The sequence below is a fragment of the Xiphias gladius genome, chromosome 6 (genome assembly GCF_016859285.1).
Source record: "Xiphias gladius isolate SHS-SW01 ecotype Sanya breed wild chromosome 6, ASM1685928v1, whole genome shotgun sequence".
NCBI lineage: Eukaryota > Metazoa > Chordata > Actinopteri > Istiophoriformes > Xiphiidae > Xiphias > Xiphias gladius.
The window spans coordinates 12,668,368-12,682,259 of NC_053405.1; the positions used below are offsets into that span (position 1 = coordinate 12,668,368).

At 38.2% G+C, this 13,892-nt stretch overlaps 2 protein-coding genes across 2 annotated transcripts in view; both read right to left on the reverse strand.

The window, feature by feature from the left end:
• Nucleotides 1–848: 848 nt before the first annotated feature.
• LOC120791175 (alkaline phosphatase-like) lies at nt 849–7,706 on the reverse strand. Its single transcript, XM_040129398.1, has 11 exons — nt 7,615–7,706; nt 6,871–6,987; nt 5,220–5,335; nt 4,255–4,429; nt 3,745–3,917; nt 3,517–3,642; nt 3,349–3,418; nt 2,811–2,945; nt 2,292–2,483; nt 2,049–2,165; nt 849–1,280 (listed from the first exon to the last, which is right to left on the reverse strand). Exons 1-11 carry the CDS (start codon nt 7,688–7,690, stop codon nt 1,009–1,011), a joined length of 1,569 nt encoding a protein of 522 aa, XP_039985332.1. The 5' UTR covers nt 7,691–7,706; the 3' UTR covers nt 849–1,008.
• A 2,036-nt stretch (nt 7,707–9,742) lies between these two features.
• LOC120790722 (intestinal-type alkaline phosphatase 1-like) overlaps nt 9,743–13,892 on the reverse strand; it is an 8,285-nt gene continuing 4,135 nt past the window's right edge. Inside the window, exons 2-5 of the mRNA XM_040128539.1 lie at nt 13,070–13,222; nt 12,451–12,639; nt 12,034–12,150; nt 9,743–10,892 (exon numbers count right to left, since the gene is read on the reverse strand). Coding sequence (XP_039984473.1) covers nt 10,618–10,892; nt 12,034–12,150; nt 12,451–12,639; nt 13,070–13,222 — 734 coding nt within the window. The 3' untranslated portion in view covers nt 9,743–10,617. The remainder of the gene's footprint in view (nt 10,893–12,033; nt 12,151–12,450; nt 12,640–13,069; nt 13,223–13,892) is intronic.

A 13,892-nucleotide genomic window follows, 5' to 3' on the forward strand; every position in this document is an offset into this window, starting at 1 on the left:
GAAAGGGTCATAGCCTGACTTAAGATAAGCTGCACTTGTTTCAGTCACTCACTCTGTTACACTTTTAAGAGATCTATACATTTGTATTAAATGATTAGAAGAATTAAAGCTCAAGTGTTTAGTACTTTATGTGAAAAATAAAAACATGTTTAGTCAAATTGGTATTGCTAATATAAGGAAAACATCCCACAATAAATTTTGTAGCTTGGTTTTTCATGGCACATTTTATATAAAATGAAGTGTCCTTGACAAGATGATAACAAACCACTTAAATACTACACAGTTACTATAATAGTAAGGGATGGTTACAGAAAATCAAATGCAACCAATACTATCCTTTGCACAATATGCATTTTGGTTGGATGCGTAAAGAGAAAGAGAGGCCTAAATAGAGATAAAACAACAGCACGGTAGGCTTAAGAAGTATGGGGAAGGATTTGGATGTAGGACAAGGTTGTGCCTGCGGCCTTAAGAACTATTGACAATAAATTGGAAATCTGAGTGAGTTAAGAGGCTACGGGAAGATGGAAGAAGAAGAAATTGACTATTTTGTTTTGGCAAACAGCATTTGCTTTTTTATAATAGGATTCTTAGTTCAAATATGGGCTTCTTATACACATCAGAGCAATGGATATCTTCAAACATCTTGAAACATCTTAAACATGAAAAGACAATGTCTAATGTCATTAAGAAACCACTCCTTTATTCAAAATATTTCAAAAATAATTACAATTTTATTTTCATATAAATTAACTCAATTGAGTGTTAAAAGACATGGCTCTATGCAGTAATAACAGTAATGTTTTATACACTAAGGCTATCTGAACAAGCAGAAACTATTCAAACTATTCAAAATGTTAGATGAAGTTGTGCGACTATACAGCTTTTAAAATGCCACAAGGAAAGTACAATGTCAAGAATTTAGTTTTTTCAACCAAGACGTCTGACCGCACAGTTATTCCAAGGTCAGCCAAATTCTCTGGAGGCCGTCATGCCGTCATCTCAGACTCAGACAGAGCAGAGAAAGAGCAGAGGGGGACCCATCAGGAGGAGCAGCAGGCTTGGGTGGATGGCTCCAGCGTAGTTGGGCGGGGGCACTTTGCAGTTGTCGTAGGGCTCCAGACAGGCAGCGTAAGCCATGACATGGGCGATGTAGCTCTGCTCCTGGACCCCATGGAAGAGGTGGGACTTGGGACCTTTGGCAAAGATGGCTACATCCTCTATGCCGTGGGTCTCTGAAGAAAGAGGGACAGGAGCCTGCTGATGGTAGTCATTACCCGCTGAAGGACAATGGGACAAAGGAGCACTAGATTAGCTATGTCAGAGTTTTCTGGTTCATAAACACAGACAAATCACAAACCTACAGCGGGTACATAAGTGTTAATCAAAATAAAAGGGGCACCTGACCGTATGATAAAATCCAATACAGCTAAACTGCAAACAAGTGCATTTTATAAGCTTTATAATGTTAGTATTTATTGCAGAGGTACTGCAACATAATTGTAAGTGAGACAGTCTTTACAGTAAATTAAAGGAACATACCAAGTTTTTGGTAAGACTCATCTTTGCCCTCAGTGGATGATGCTGACACTTTTTAACACTTATAGGATGACAATGTTATAGTGTATTATATTGAAGTATTATATATTATGGTATCCTTACAATATAATAATGCTTATTATGTTGTTATTAAAAAGGTCTTCTGTTTTTATTTGTGGCGGAAAAAAATATCTCTGTCATCTGATGTGTAAAGCTCTGTCTCCAAAATATCGCATGTGCATTGGCAAACAACTACTGTACTTAGTGCATTTCATATATAGGATTCAATTAATATAGGTGTTACATTGTCATTGAAAGACTACAGTAAATTGCTGTCCCTAAAAAAGAACCAACATTTATTTTTTTAATTACTTCTTTTAAAATAAGTGAGCAGGTGGGGGTTTACTGTCAGTACTTTTTTGTGCCTCTACAGTAGGTATCCTGTTACACCACAAGATGGAGCTACATTATTACTTTGTCTTCTCCAGAAATATTAGCAGTACACTTACATGAAATTGTGTTATTCATATCTGGGCGAGTATCATTGGCAATTTGATATCCTGGCCCGTTTCCATACACAGCAGTGGTGAAATGCTTGTTGTCCAGGGCTTTTGAGCGAGACACCCCTGTAAATCACAGAACAAATTGTTATCTACAGGTTTTTTTTAAACTTGGAACATCAGATAATAGTCAATTTTTATTACAAAACCTCCCACAACTCAGCCCTATCAAAGTCTTGAGGTGCATTTTACCTAAAACAGGGTTTCCTCTGGCAGAATATCCTCCGAAGGCAAAGACATGGGAGTGGTCAGCAGTGACCACAGACAGGGTGTCCTGCTCACTGGTGAGTTCAGCTGCACGCCCGATTGCCCGGTCAAACTCAACAGCCTCATTCAGAGCTCTTTTGGCCTTCCCTCCATGGTGCCCATGGTCAATTCTCCCACTTAAAGTCCAAAAGATTATCACTGACAAATTAACATAAGTAGTACACCCATCCTAGTATTTATTCTTCATTTTTCTGAAATCCAGTTGATGTTCCACGTATTTATAATATACCAATTGAAATGATCCTGCCTGAGGGAAAGTTTCCAAAATTAGATATCCGCTATTTGAAAACTGTGACCCTAAAATAATGATCAATATTTCCTTTTAGTAATTTAGGATGTGAAAGTGATATAGAGATTGAACATTGAGCAGTCTGAATTGACACTGGCGATACTTATCGATAGTTTGATGTCTGGGAAAGAGCTACAGCAAACAATTATACTTATCTTCCACAAAGAGGAAAAATCCCTTGGGGTTCTTGCTGAGGATCTTTATTGCCTTTTCCATCATCTCAGTGAGGGACGGGTCCATGGACGGATCACGGTCCAACTCGTAACGGCAGTCTTTGGGCTCAAATAGACCTAAATGCAAAGGGAAATTGCAGACCTCATTTTTAACATCTGACAAAAGCCAAATATTAAAATGTGTAAGCTCTTCTATGAAAACTTGTCTTCATTTTCTTATTGAGACCCAGTAGATTCACCCTAAATACACAAGGGCAGTTCAGGTGGTCATTTAAGCATAAACCTTTTACGATTTTAATTGATAAATGACTTAAACAATTATGTGATTATCACACTTGTTACTGACTAATTTTCTGCCAAGAAGAACCTTTATCCAGTAGCTTGGTGGTTCACATAAAGTCTGCATCCTAGTTTACATCTCTCATGAAAACCATAGGGTAAACTGTGCAAATATATAGTGTATAGTGTATACTGAACATGAGCGACACTCTTAACAGGTGAATTAAACAGTTCTTCTTACCCATTAGGAAGTCTGTATTTGCAGGATTGACAGCATCAAAATCAGCTTTGTTCCAAACATATTTAGCATTCTGTGGAGAATAAATAAACGTTATTATAACTCAGCCAGAGGGGAAATAAAATAATCAAACTTAAACTCAAAGGAAACTTTGCAAAATATACAATTTACCTTTTTGTTCTTAATCCACTCCATAACAAGATTTTGTCCATCATTTCGGGCCCCTGTAGAAGTTGTATACTCTGGGTCTCGGATGGTTTTGGGAAACATGTACTGACGACCTCCACCAAGAATGACCTGGATTAAGCCATGGGAACAATTTAAATATATGACAAACTCCATTTTATGTTTTTTAGCAGATTCTCTAATCCAGAGTGATGTCTCTATATGAAGGCTTACATTTATCTCTGTGTTGTGAATGAGCTGATATGCAATGTCACGGCATCCATTTTGGACAGCCTCAGGGGAGAGATCAGAGTCGCAATACCACCCTCGATCGGCAGAGTGAGCATAGCTTGCGCCAGGAGAGGCGTGTTGCACTCGGGTTGTTGTGACAATTCCCACGGATTTTCCTAGAAACAGAGCAATGTGGTCATAATCAATTCAATGTTTTGTGAGCAACATGCAAATTCCTCCTCACATATATTGTATTAATTTTGTATCTGGAAAGAAAGCAAGTTCCTCACTGCAAACTGTCCTGTAAATCTCATTCTTTCAGAGTGTATTTGATGGTGCTCTTAAATTACAGTTAGGGTAAGGTAAAAAGGACAAATTTTGTCGGTGACAGTGGCCTTACTTTTCCTCAATGAATAACACACCAATAAGGACTAAAACAATGTCGGGACCAATGCAAGTCCAAGGTTAAATGAAGCCACTATAAACTAAAGCTTTGTGGAACTGTATACCTACCTGCTTTCTTGGCACGGTGCAGAACAGATGTGACTTCATTCCCGTGGCTAGTACTACAGTTGTCCCTTTGGGTGGCAGCAGTGACACCCAGGGTGCCATAGTTAGCCTTCACACCACATAAGTACGCTGTGGCTGTGCCAGCGCTGTCTGGCATCTGCTGGTCCACATTGTACGTCTGCAGGGGCCAAATACAATCACACACATTAACATGAACGGTGTTAGCAGATTCGTATTGCGTGTTTTCATTTTTACAGCAGGGTTAAAGTTACTTCACTTGACTAAACTTAGCAAACAGATAAAATGGCCTGCCCATTTTGGGCTATCATCATATATCCAGTTCATGGTGGAGGAACGTGATCCCCATATTAGTTATGCTGACAAAACTGCCTGCATTTCAGAGTTCATTGACATTTTATGAAATCTGATGAGATCTGCAAGGGCAGGGTTACAAGCCAAGTACAAGACTCAGATCCGAGATCAACTGATAACATGCTACTCTGTCACCATGGCATGATATGCAAAACATACAAGTACTGTATATTGTCAGCTTGTTAGTGTGTTATGAAAGTACAGCAGCTCAGTCGTGTATTGTAAAAGGTCTTGCTTCTGGACAAAGGAGGAGGACAAAGGGCATTCACTTGCAAAATCAAACCCCTGCTTGCCATGAGTAAAGGGAATCGGATTTGCCCAACCCAGGTAATAATCACTATCCTTGTTTAAAGATAAAGGTTGTTCGTAAGAATGATAGCTTACATAAGATAGTACTGCTGAATTTCATGACAGCTATGACATGGTGTGTCCTGGCTTTACAGTAATGCTCGGTCACTGTACATTATCTGAGTCAGTAAATTAGATAATTTCACGTTTTTTAAAGTTACCGTGATTGCCTGTGTGGTATCCTCATTTTAAAGGTTTAGATAAAGATTCACACATAGCAGTGGATGTATTGGTCCGAGTGGGCTGACCTTTGACAGCGCCAGGTGAGGGAAGGTGTCCATGACCAGACTTGTCTCCTCGCCGGATTTTCCTGCCAACTGGCCTTTGAGGATCCGGGCAGCGGTCACTGTTGGTATCCCCATACCTGGAAGCAGGCGTAAGCACACCTGAGTGTTACATAACGTCAACCAGGGAGGCACAGAGTCTGCCATTGTGCTCTGTGAACCTCATAAGGCTCAGCTGATGCGAAAGTTTAGAGACTGGTGAAAGACATCCAAGTTATTTACACTCACAAATGGTGGACAATATGCAAAGCAAATACAGTAATATTACACATTTCTTCTCTTCTACAAACATTATTATTTATTCTTATATTTCATGAAAAATCCAGGGCATCTGATATAACATTAATTTTCAGAGCTTGTCCTGTCTTTGGGAAATTTCCCTCCATTACTACATACTACACACTATTAGCTTTTCTCTCTCCACCTTAAACATGTGTAAGGAACTACATGTAAACCATGTCATCATTGTTTATGATGAGAGTATATTATTTCTCAGTAGTCACTGTGGTCCATACACTGACCGTAAAATTAAATATGCCTTGGGAAATCTAAGAATCTGTGGTGAAAAGGAACATATGCTGTATTTCAACACAAACCAGTTAAATGCTTTGGCACCAAATTACTGCCAGTGGCTATAGTTTTATGGTAGAAGACGTTCTTCCATAGAAAGGTATTGCCATTGGGTCAACAAATTTCACTTATGGGGTGGTTAAATGTTACTGATCAATTCAAAACATAGATAAAATCTTAAATGTGCTGCTTTCAGCACGTAAGTGGGTTGGGGTGGTGGCTGCTGTAACCATAAATCCATAATTCATTTATAATTTTTTAATTATGCAGTGGAGTTGCCAAATACTAATCTTGGATCCTGCAATAAATAGGTCTGGGGGTCATGGCTACAGTTTAACTGTTATATCAGCTCATATTGTCAGGTTTCTTTAGCCAGGATATGATAAAAAAAAATACAGTTTGGGTTTTTTTGTCCTAAATGTAGTGAAAAAAGTTCACTTTATTAAATGTGTTTGTTTACAGTACATTCACACAGCCTAATTACAGGATCAAAAAAAGGAGCTTTTAATCACACATTACTCGCAATCTGAACTAACTCGTATATTAAAGACCTGATAACCAGTTATCCACCAGTTCAAAGATTTTACCATTAATGGGAGTTCAAAATAATTGAATAGGCCACCAGTTACTTAAACTTCAGCTATGAATGATGAACTTGTCTGAACTCTTTGCTGTGATTTGACCTTTTTCGGTGTTTAGATCAGTTAAGGACACATGAGGAAATAGTGTAGCTTGTGGTTTAGCCTCAGAGGTCATTTTGTTATGCATGGCTTTCCAAGCAGTGGTAACTTCTGGTGATCAGATGTCAACATTCATCTCCCTCTACCAATAAACAAATGCTTTTTGGGGTCACATACGTGCATTTGGTTTAGAGTGTAGTCTCACTGTCTCTAGGTGAAGTCAACCACAATGATGATGAGACTCACACTTTCAAGCTCCACTGGCTTCTTCTCACCAGAACAAACGAACTGAACTAAAAGCAGGAAAAGCTCCACAATTCAAAGAAACATCTTAAATGGTGGGAGAGCTCCTTTCTCAGACTCACCGTCCCCCAGGAAGAGGATGACGTTCTTGGCTTGGTTTTGATTGAGCTGAATATTCAGCGCGGTGTTCAGAGCCTGCTTTCCTTTGTTGTTCCAATAGCTGGCATGGAGCTCTTCCTCTGGAGGCAAGAAAAAGATATGATATGATATGAAAGTGGCGCACACAACCACAAGTGACCTGTTATTTATTTTGTGCGACAAATTAATAGGTGTATAAACATCACAGATATTAAAAGCAAATTGAAATAATAAGCACAATGAGCAAAGTCATTGGACAGGCAATTTTTCTGTACTTCTTTTTCCCATACTAGTATGATGATACAAAACAAAAAGGCAATGAAAACTTATAACAAATAAGAACATTGGAGAGGTGAACTTGTCACGACATTCAACTGTGACTTTTTTTTTTTTTTTTACATATTATTTTGTTATATTATGTCAGTGTCTGTAACAAGTGGGTTTGTAATATAAACTATAATGTTAAGTATATTTTCATGCAACTTCAACAGGTTCAATCAGTTTAATTTATGTTTAATTAGTAAAATATATATTTTTTAAAAGCATTGCCAATTGCTTAGCGGTATTTTGCTGTCTTCACGATACTCATTGAACTCTTCTAATACTTATTACTGTCATTATCTTTGTGTTGTCCGTGAAATCCATTCGTATAAGTCCAATGTGAGATCTAAAAGCAATTCTTAGTTTCTGAAGATATCTAACAGCAGCAGCATGTAACAGATCCTTACCTGGAACACACAAAGTCCACTGCACTGAAATGAAAATCAATAATCCAGTAAAAATGGGTTTACATTTGCTGGCCATGGTGTTGACTATATCTGAATTTCAAAAAAAAAAAAACACCAAGTGCAGGAGCACTTGTCCACACACTGAGATCCCTTTATAGCTGCATCCAAGGAGCAAAGGGCACATGAGGGTTCCTTACAAAGTGAACAAGAAGTTTTATTACACACACACACACACACACACACACACACACACACACACACACACACACACACACACACACACACACACACACACTCAAACACACACACAAACATGCACCCACACAAAGGACAGGAAAAGAGGTAGTAAGCTGGACACTGGCATCTAAAAAAAATTCACGACAAAGATCTGGCAAATTTGGACTTCCCGTCCAAATGGGGGAAGACTTCTCGCAACAGCTGCTTTTGGCTAAAAACCTGGCCCTACGGTTCATTTCAGCTCCCTTTGTGTAAAGAAGGCACAACGGGCTGCTGACAGAAAACATTTTTCCAAACAAATAGTATCTTAAATGGCTTTTGATATGTGCTGTTCTCAGTACACTTGGCTGAAAGTGATACAGTCTTTCTTTTGAAGTGGAATATGTGCTATTTGTGCATTAGGCTTATTAATCATTAATCTTAATTTTGATCTAATGAATCCATTATCTGTTTTTTTGTTAATTTTTTTAATTTTTGTGTTTATTAGTTCCAGGTTAGCAAACACAGCTGGAATACAGAACACTACCTGGTGAATGTTAACCAGCAGCAGCTTTAAACACCATTGTTTTATAGCCACCTTAATCATCATATAATAATGACAACGATTACAGTGTTTTATGGTATCCTGCTCATATTATTTTGTAGTATCACGAATCTCGTAAAGCTGGCGATGAATTTGGCCAACATCCGAATAGTGTTCTAATGTACCATTTAATGCCTCCGCCAAGGAGGTTATGTTTTCACCCATTTGTTTGGTTGTTTATTTGTCAGCAGGATTACACCGAAACTTCTCAACCGATATGCGCCAAACTTGGTGGAGGGATGGAGCATGGGCCAAGGAATGACCTATTATATTTTGGTGTGGTTCTGGTTAAAGGGGCGGATCCAGGAATTTTTTAGAACTTTCCTAAACATTGATAGATAGGGAATTTTTCTCCTTAGCGGAGGGATGTGCTCCACTTCGTGCAGGTCTAGACTGAATAATTGGCAGAAGTAATGGATAACACGTGAGTCTGTGTGTTTACATGTTGGTCTGATTGCACATCTGTATGATGTTTTTCATCAGTGTGGTTAAAAATACTCAGCCCTCTCGCACTGTCTGGCCTTGTGGTTCAGACAGACCAACACAAGTTCAAACCGTTTTTTTTTTTTGTTGTTGTTTTTTTTCAGTATCAACATTGGGATTTATTACAGCAAAAGACTTTATGAAAAGAGCGTGACCCCTGGAAGACTCAATGGAGTGCATTTTAGACAAACATTGTCAAAATTAGATTCATCCAGGGCAAAATAAGAAGTAGGTGACAATGAGTGTGACGTGGACACAGCATTTTCACAGCATTTCTGTTGCAAGGATACACAGTGTGACCTTGACTTTCTCCGAAAGGTCAGTAATGTGTAATTTGTAATAAATGGGAATGTTTGATCCAGTAACTGATCTGATTACAATCTGCTAGATAGATTCTCTTGTGTCAAATCTTTACCCTGATGAAGGCTTAGAAACCAACTGCTTGGCTTTTTTAAATTAAATGCTCAATTAAAATTTTTTTCTTAAATGTTCTTTATTTAGAAAGTAGCAACAGTTATAGTTAACTGATGTAACAGTTACATATAAATTCCTTTCTAGGGGAATTTTCAGGGGAACCATAAAAGAAGGTGTTACCTACAGTAAGATCATTTCTATTAAATTAACTGGACGATCAACTCATCGAGAAAAAGTGATTTTTATCCTTATTTATAAGTAACATTTGCAAAAACACAGTATAAAAGTACACTGACAATATTTGCTTACAAAATACATTCATGTACAATCCAAATAGATTATATATTGTATCAAGTGACAGACAATCTGACAGAAAACAGATTTACTATTTGGAACCCATGAGGTCAAGATACAAACTTAAAATTTTTTAAAAGCTACACGTTTTCCACTCCTAAAAGAAGTACAGTATCTTAATGAGTTGAGTTCTTGTAAGGTCTGTTGGTGTCGCTGCTCGGCATGGCATGATGGCTTGTAGTTCAGGTTTCTGTTACTGTCACATAGTCATTTATTCCAAGTACATCAACAGTGGTGTGTCCTGTTTAAGTGTCCACAAGCTGAACAGTGAACCCTCAGTCTGCTTGCTTGTTTCAAGTTATTCTGGGTAAAGCCTCAGATTAATCTGTAAATAGTAAATTACAGCTCCTTGCAAGTGTTGGATAGCTCTGAGAAAGCACAAATTGCCCGCAGAAATTGTATTTAACTTGAAAAAATATGAACAGGATAAAAATCTAACTAACTAATGAAAGAACTAGTTAGTTCAAATTAGTAGTCATGTTGCAAGTACAAGTTTGAAATAGTCTTAGTAAAATACTGTAAGTGCTGATGTCTCTGCGATGGAAACAACTGCATGGAGTGTTTCTTGAAGAAATGCGTGCTTGTGAATTAATGTTAATTATTGCATATTCTGTTCATAATCTTTGCCGGTCTGCCTGTGTGTTACTATGCACCTGAAAAGAGATACTACATGCATGTTTAATCCTGCATTTTGCAGGCATGGTAGACTACATGCGCAGATGTACACTGAGTAATCCACAAATATGTGAGTATTTTTCCATTATCACATACAGTACTGTATATGTTTATCCCTGCATTCTGACTTGCCAGCCTGTGTGCGTACAGTGAATGTGTGTGCTTGTATGAATATTTAGTGCATTTAGTGTCTGTATTGCTGCATGCATACTATGTATTTGTGTGAGTGTGTGTTTTGACATGTGTCTGTTGGGGGGTCATCTGAACAACCAGAGGAGGCCAAGTGAGCCAAACAGGAAGCCCGAGGGTGTGTTCACACATCCAGTTGAGGTGTGATTGTGGGGGTGAGGAGGGCAGTTTGTGTAGGGCGCCAAACAGGCAGCGTAGGCCATGACGTGTGCCACGTAGTTCTGCTCTTTCACCCCGTGGAAAAGGTGAGCCATTGGGCCTCTGGCGTAGATGGCTACATCCTCGCCACCATGCGTCTCAGCATCCAACGGGACGGCAGCCTGCTGCATGTACTCCTCATCGTCTGGAAAGAAACAAGTGAAGTGTAGAATGTGAGGGAACACTGTTTTGGGCAACTCTCTGCTTGGATCATCTGCTGTAAATACAAAACAAATGCTTTGATAGAATATGTCACCAAAAGTTAACCATGATGTCAATTTATATGAACTTTATTCTTCACTGTGAATGTATTACCCATAACCCAGCAGACTATTTACTTAGACATCATACATAAATACCAATGGACAGTACAGATAAAACGTTCTGCACTAAAACATGGAATATCCTGCCTTTACTACTCTGACATTAAGTTCCTTTTGGGATTGCTGTCACAAGAGATTGCACTGGATTCCCTTTGTTTGTCAGTTCAGATGCCACCCGCTTCAGAGAGCGTCTTTGGATAGCTTTAAGAGTACATTCGCCTCATAAGTGTTTTTGAGGCTATTTTGCCATTAAATGGTGTTTTTCAAATCCTATATAACTCAACTTATTAAACTTGATTACAACATTTAAGTACCCAAAAGATAATTTAAGTCCTTTTCATAAAATTACAGGATTTACTGCCTGACTTTTCTGAAGGGAAGTGTGCTGAAAGAAGATATAACTTCTTCCTCCCCCAAACCCATCATCTCTTTTGCTAATCATACCTCTACTTCTCTGAAAAAAAGGCTTCATCAGAACATCGAAGCTCACTTTTGAAGTGCTTCATATTTCTCCAGGAGGATACATAAAGTTTTACACTTGTGGGTAGAACGTGCACTTTTGAGACACAACTACTAGTTCCAAAAACATCCATTCAAAAAGATAAAATTGGGGGGTTTAAAAGGTAATTCATCCCTGGATAGACATATTTCCTTCTTCAAGTATACACCCTCATGCACACCTACAGCGAATGGTGCAGAACAAGAGGGAGGAACTGCATAATTGCTGTCCAGTGTTCCACAAAGAAATACAAATAACCTTTTAAACTACAGTTACATGTAGACAATGAGGCCTGTGCACAGAACAGAAGAGAAGACAGCGCAGTGCCATAAACATCGTAATTCATCTTAGTTTCCAGAGAAAAACACAGTCATGAGTCAGCCTTAACCACATCAGTTCACGCTGTCTGTACACACATCGGCACAGACGAAAGCCGCATCTAAAAGACATTAGTTTGTACTCACAGTAATCCACCATTGTGATGTTTCCTCTGGTTCCATTTATGTGGACATAACCGGGGCCGTTGGCATAAAGGATGCTGGTGAAAGGCATTCTGTCATCAGCTTTCTTTGGTGCCAGACCTGAACAGCAAAGATGGCAGAAAAGGTGAAATATTTCTTCATGTTGCATGTTTCTTCAAAATGTAAATTTTGAAGAAACATGCAAGTTAAATAACCACAATCTTAGATATTTTGACATCACCTCCATGTATAAAAAAAATGTCTAAAATATAGTCATTGTAGGCTAGTTCTACTATTTTCCATGTATGGTTTGCTTCCCAATACAGATCCACTTTGTAACTCTTAAATTTTCTTGAAAATTGTATTTTTCTGAATTGGATTTTCACACTTAATACAATCGGGCTAACACTCACGGCTTACCAAAGATGGGATTCCCTCGAGGTGTATTACCACCAAAGGTGAAGACGTGGGAGTGGTCAGCAGTAACCACAGTCAGTGTTTCAGATTCTCTGGTTAGTTGTGCAGCGCGTTGAATGGCTTGGTCAAACATCACAGCCTCTGTCAGGGCCAGCTTGGCAATGCCATCGTGATGACCATGATCGATTCGCCCTCGTACAACACCAAAAAACAAGTAATTTGGACCTGGCTCCAAACATTTGATCTTTGCACAACTCTTACTCATTTTAGCAGCAGCTAATGGGGAAATGCTGACATTAATTCTTTTATTTGTGGACATGTGTTTTGTGCTTAATGTTAACATGTATTGATTATGCTTGAGTTTATCTTTGCTTTTCAGTCTTAAACAATAGGTATGCTGTAGGGCAATCTGTCTTTTAGCCAACATTTTATAGACATGAAGGGATGAATACATTGACTGCCATGTATTCTTTAAAACATAAATTGGGGTTGTAAAACTGAATCTAAGGGCCTGAAGTTTCCACAAGTCACTCCAGGTAAAAAATCATCATACCAACATCTTGACCATAATTCATCATGGAGCTGATAATGACATGCTTGATGAGTTTTTAAATTACAAGACTGTTGATATAATACTCATCTTCCACAAACAGGAAGTATCCCTTGGGATTTTTGCTGAGGATTTGTATGGCCTTCTCTGTCATCTCCACAATGGAGGGGTCCCGTGTGCTGTTCCGAAAAACCTCAAATCTCATGTCCTTTGGCTCAAACAGACCTGGAACAACAGACAAAAAAAGAAAGAAAGAACTTAAAAACAAATTTCTGGTTTTATCCAGTGGTAGCATCAAAAGAAGCAAGCAGGAATATTGAGTTACATCTACTGTATATGGGCAGAGATAAATACAGAATGAGAGATAATATGAGCCTAAAAGACATGTGTATGAGGTAAGACTAGAGGAAAGGAAAACAGCTGAACAATTACAATCTATGCATACTTATCTCGTTATCTAGCTATTAATAACTTTCATTTACAGTAAGATATTAGGCAACTATCCTGAAAAGTATTCCAGCCTATTTCTAAGATCATGGATACGTTTTATCCATTACAAATGACATTGTTTCCTATTTTTATTTACATTTAGAACATTTCATGACATTGGTTCTGTTTAACATTCAAAGCTTTCTGACAAGCAATCCGTCAAAAACATATTCCAGTCCTTCCAATGATACTCTGAAGATTTATATATACATATATATATTTATCTACACATTGATTTACCAAACATATACATATTAATTGCTGTCTTTTGGGGAAGCCAATTTTCTCTTCCTGTGACAATCATATTTTAAATGTAAGAAAACATTTAAATGCAGAAAAGATTTCAAACAGAATACATATGTTTGTAACATGAAGCTTTATAACTGTGCAAAATGATAATGGCAGC

Excerpts from the sequence above, each read along its gene's own strand:
- LOC120791175 (XM_040129398.1), bottom strand. The coding sequence starts at position 7,690 with ATGGCCAGCAAATGTAAACCCATTTTTACTGGATTATTGATTTTCATT. Across the intron at positions 3,918-4,254 it reads GCACCGTGCCAAGAAAGCAG|GAAAATCCGTGGGAATTGTC; the intron begins GTAGGTATACAG and ends CTCTGTTTCTAG. Across the intron at positions 2,166-2,291 it reads CAGAGGAAACCCTGTTTTAG|GGGTGTCTCGCTCAAAAGCC; the intron begins GTAAAATGCACC and ends TGTGATTTACAG.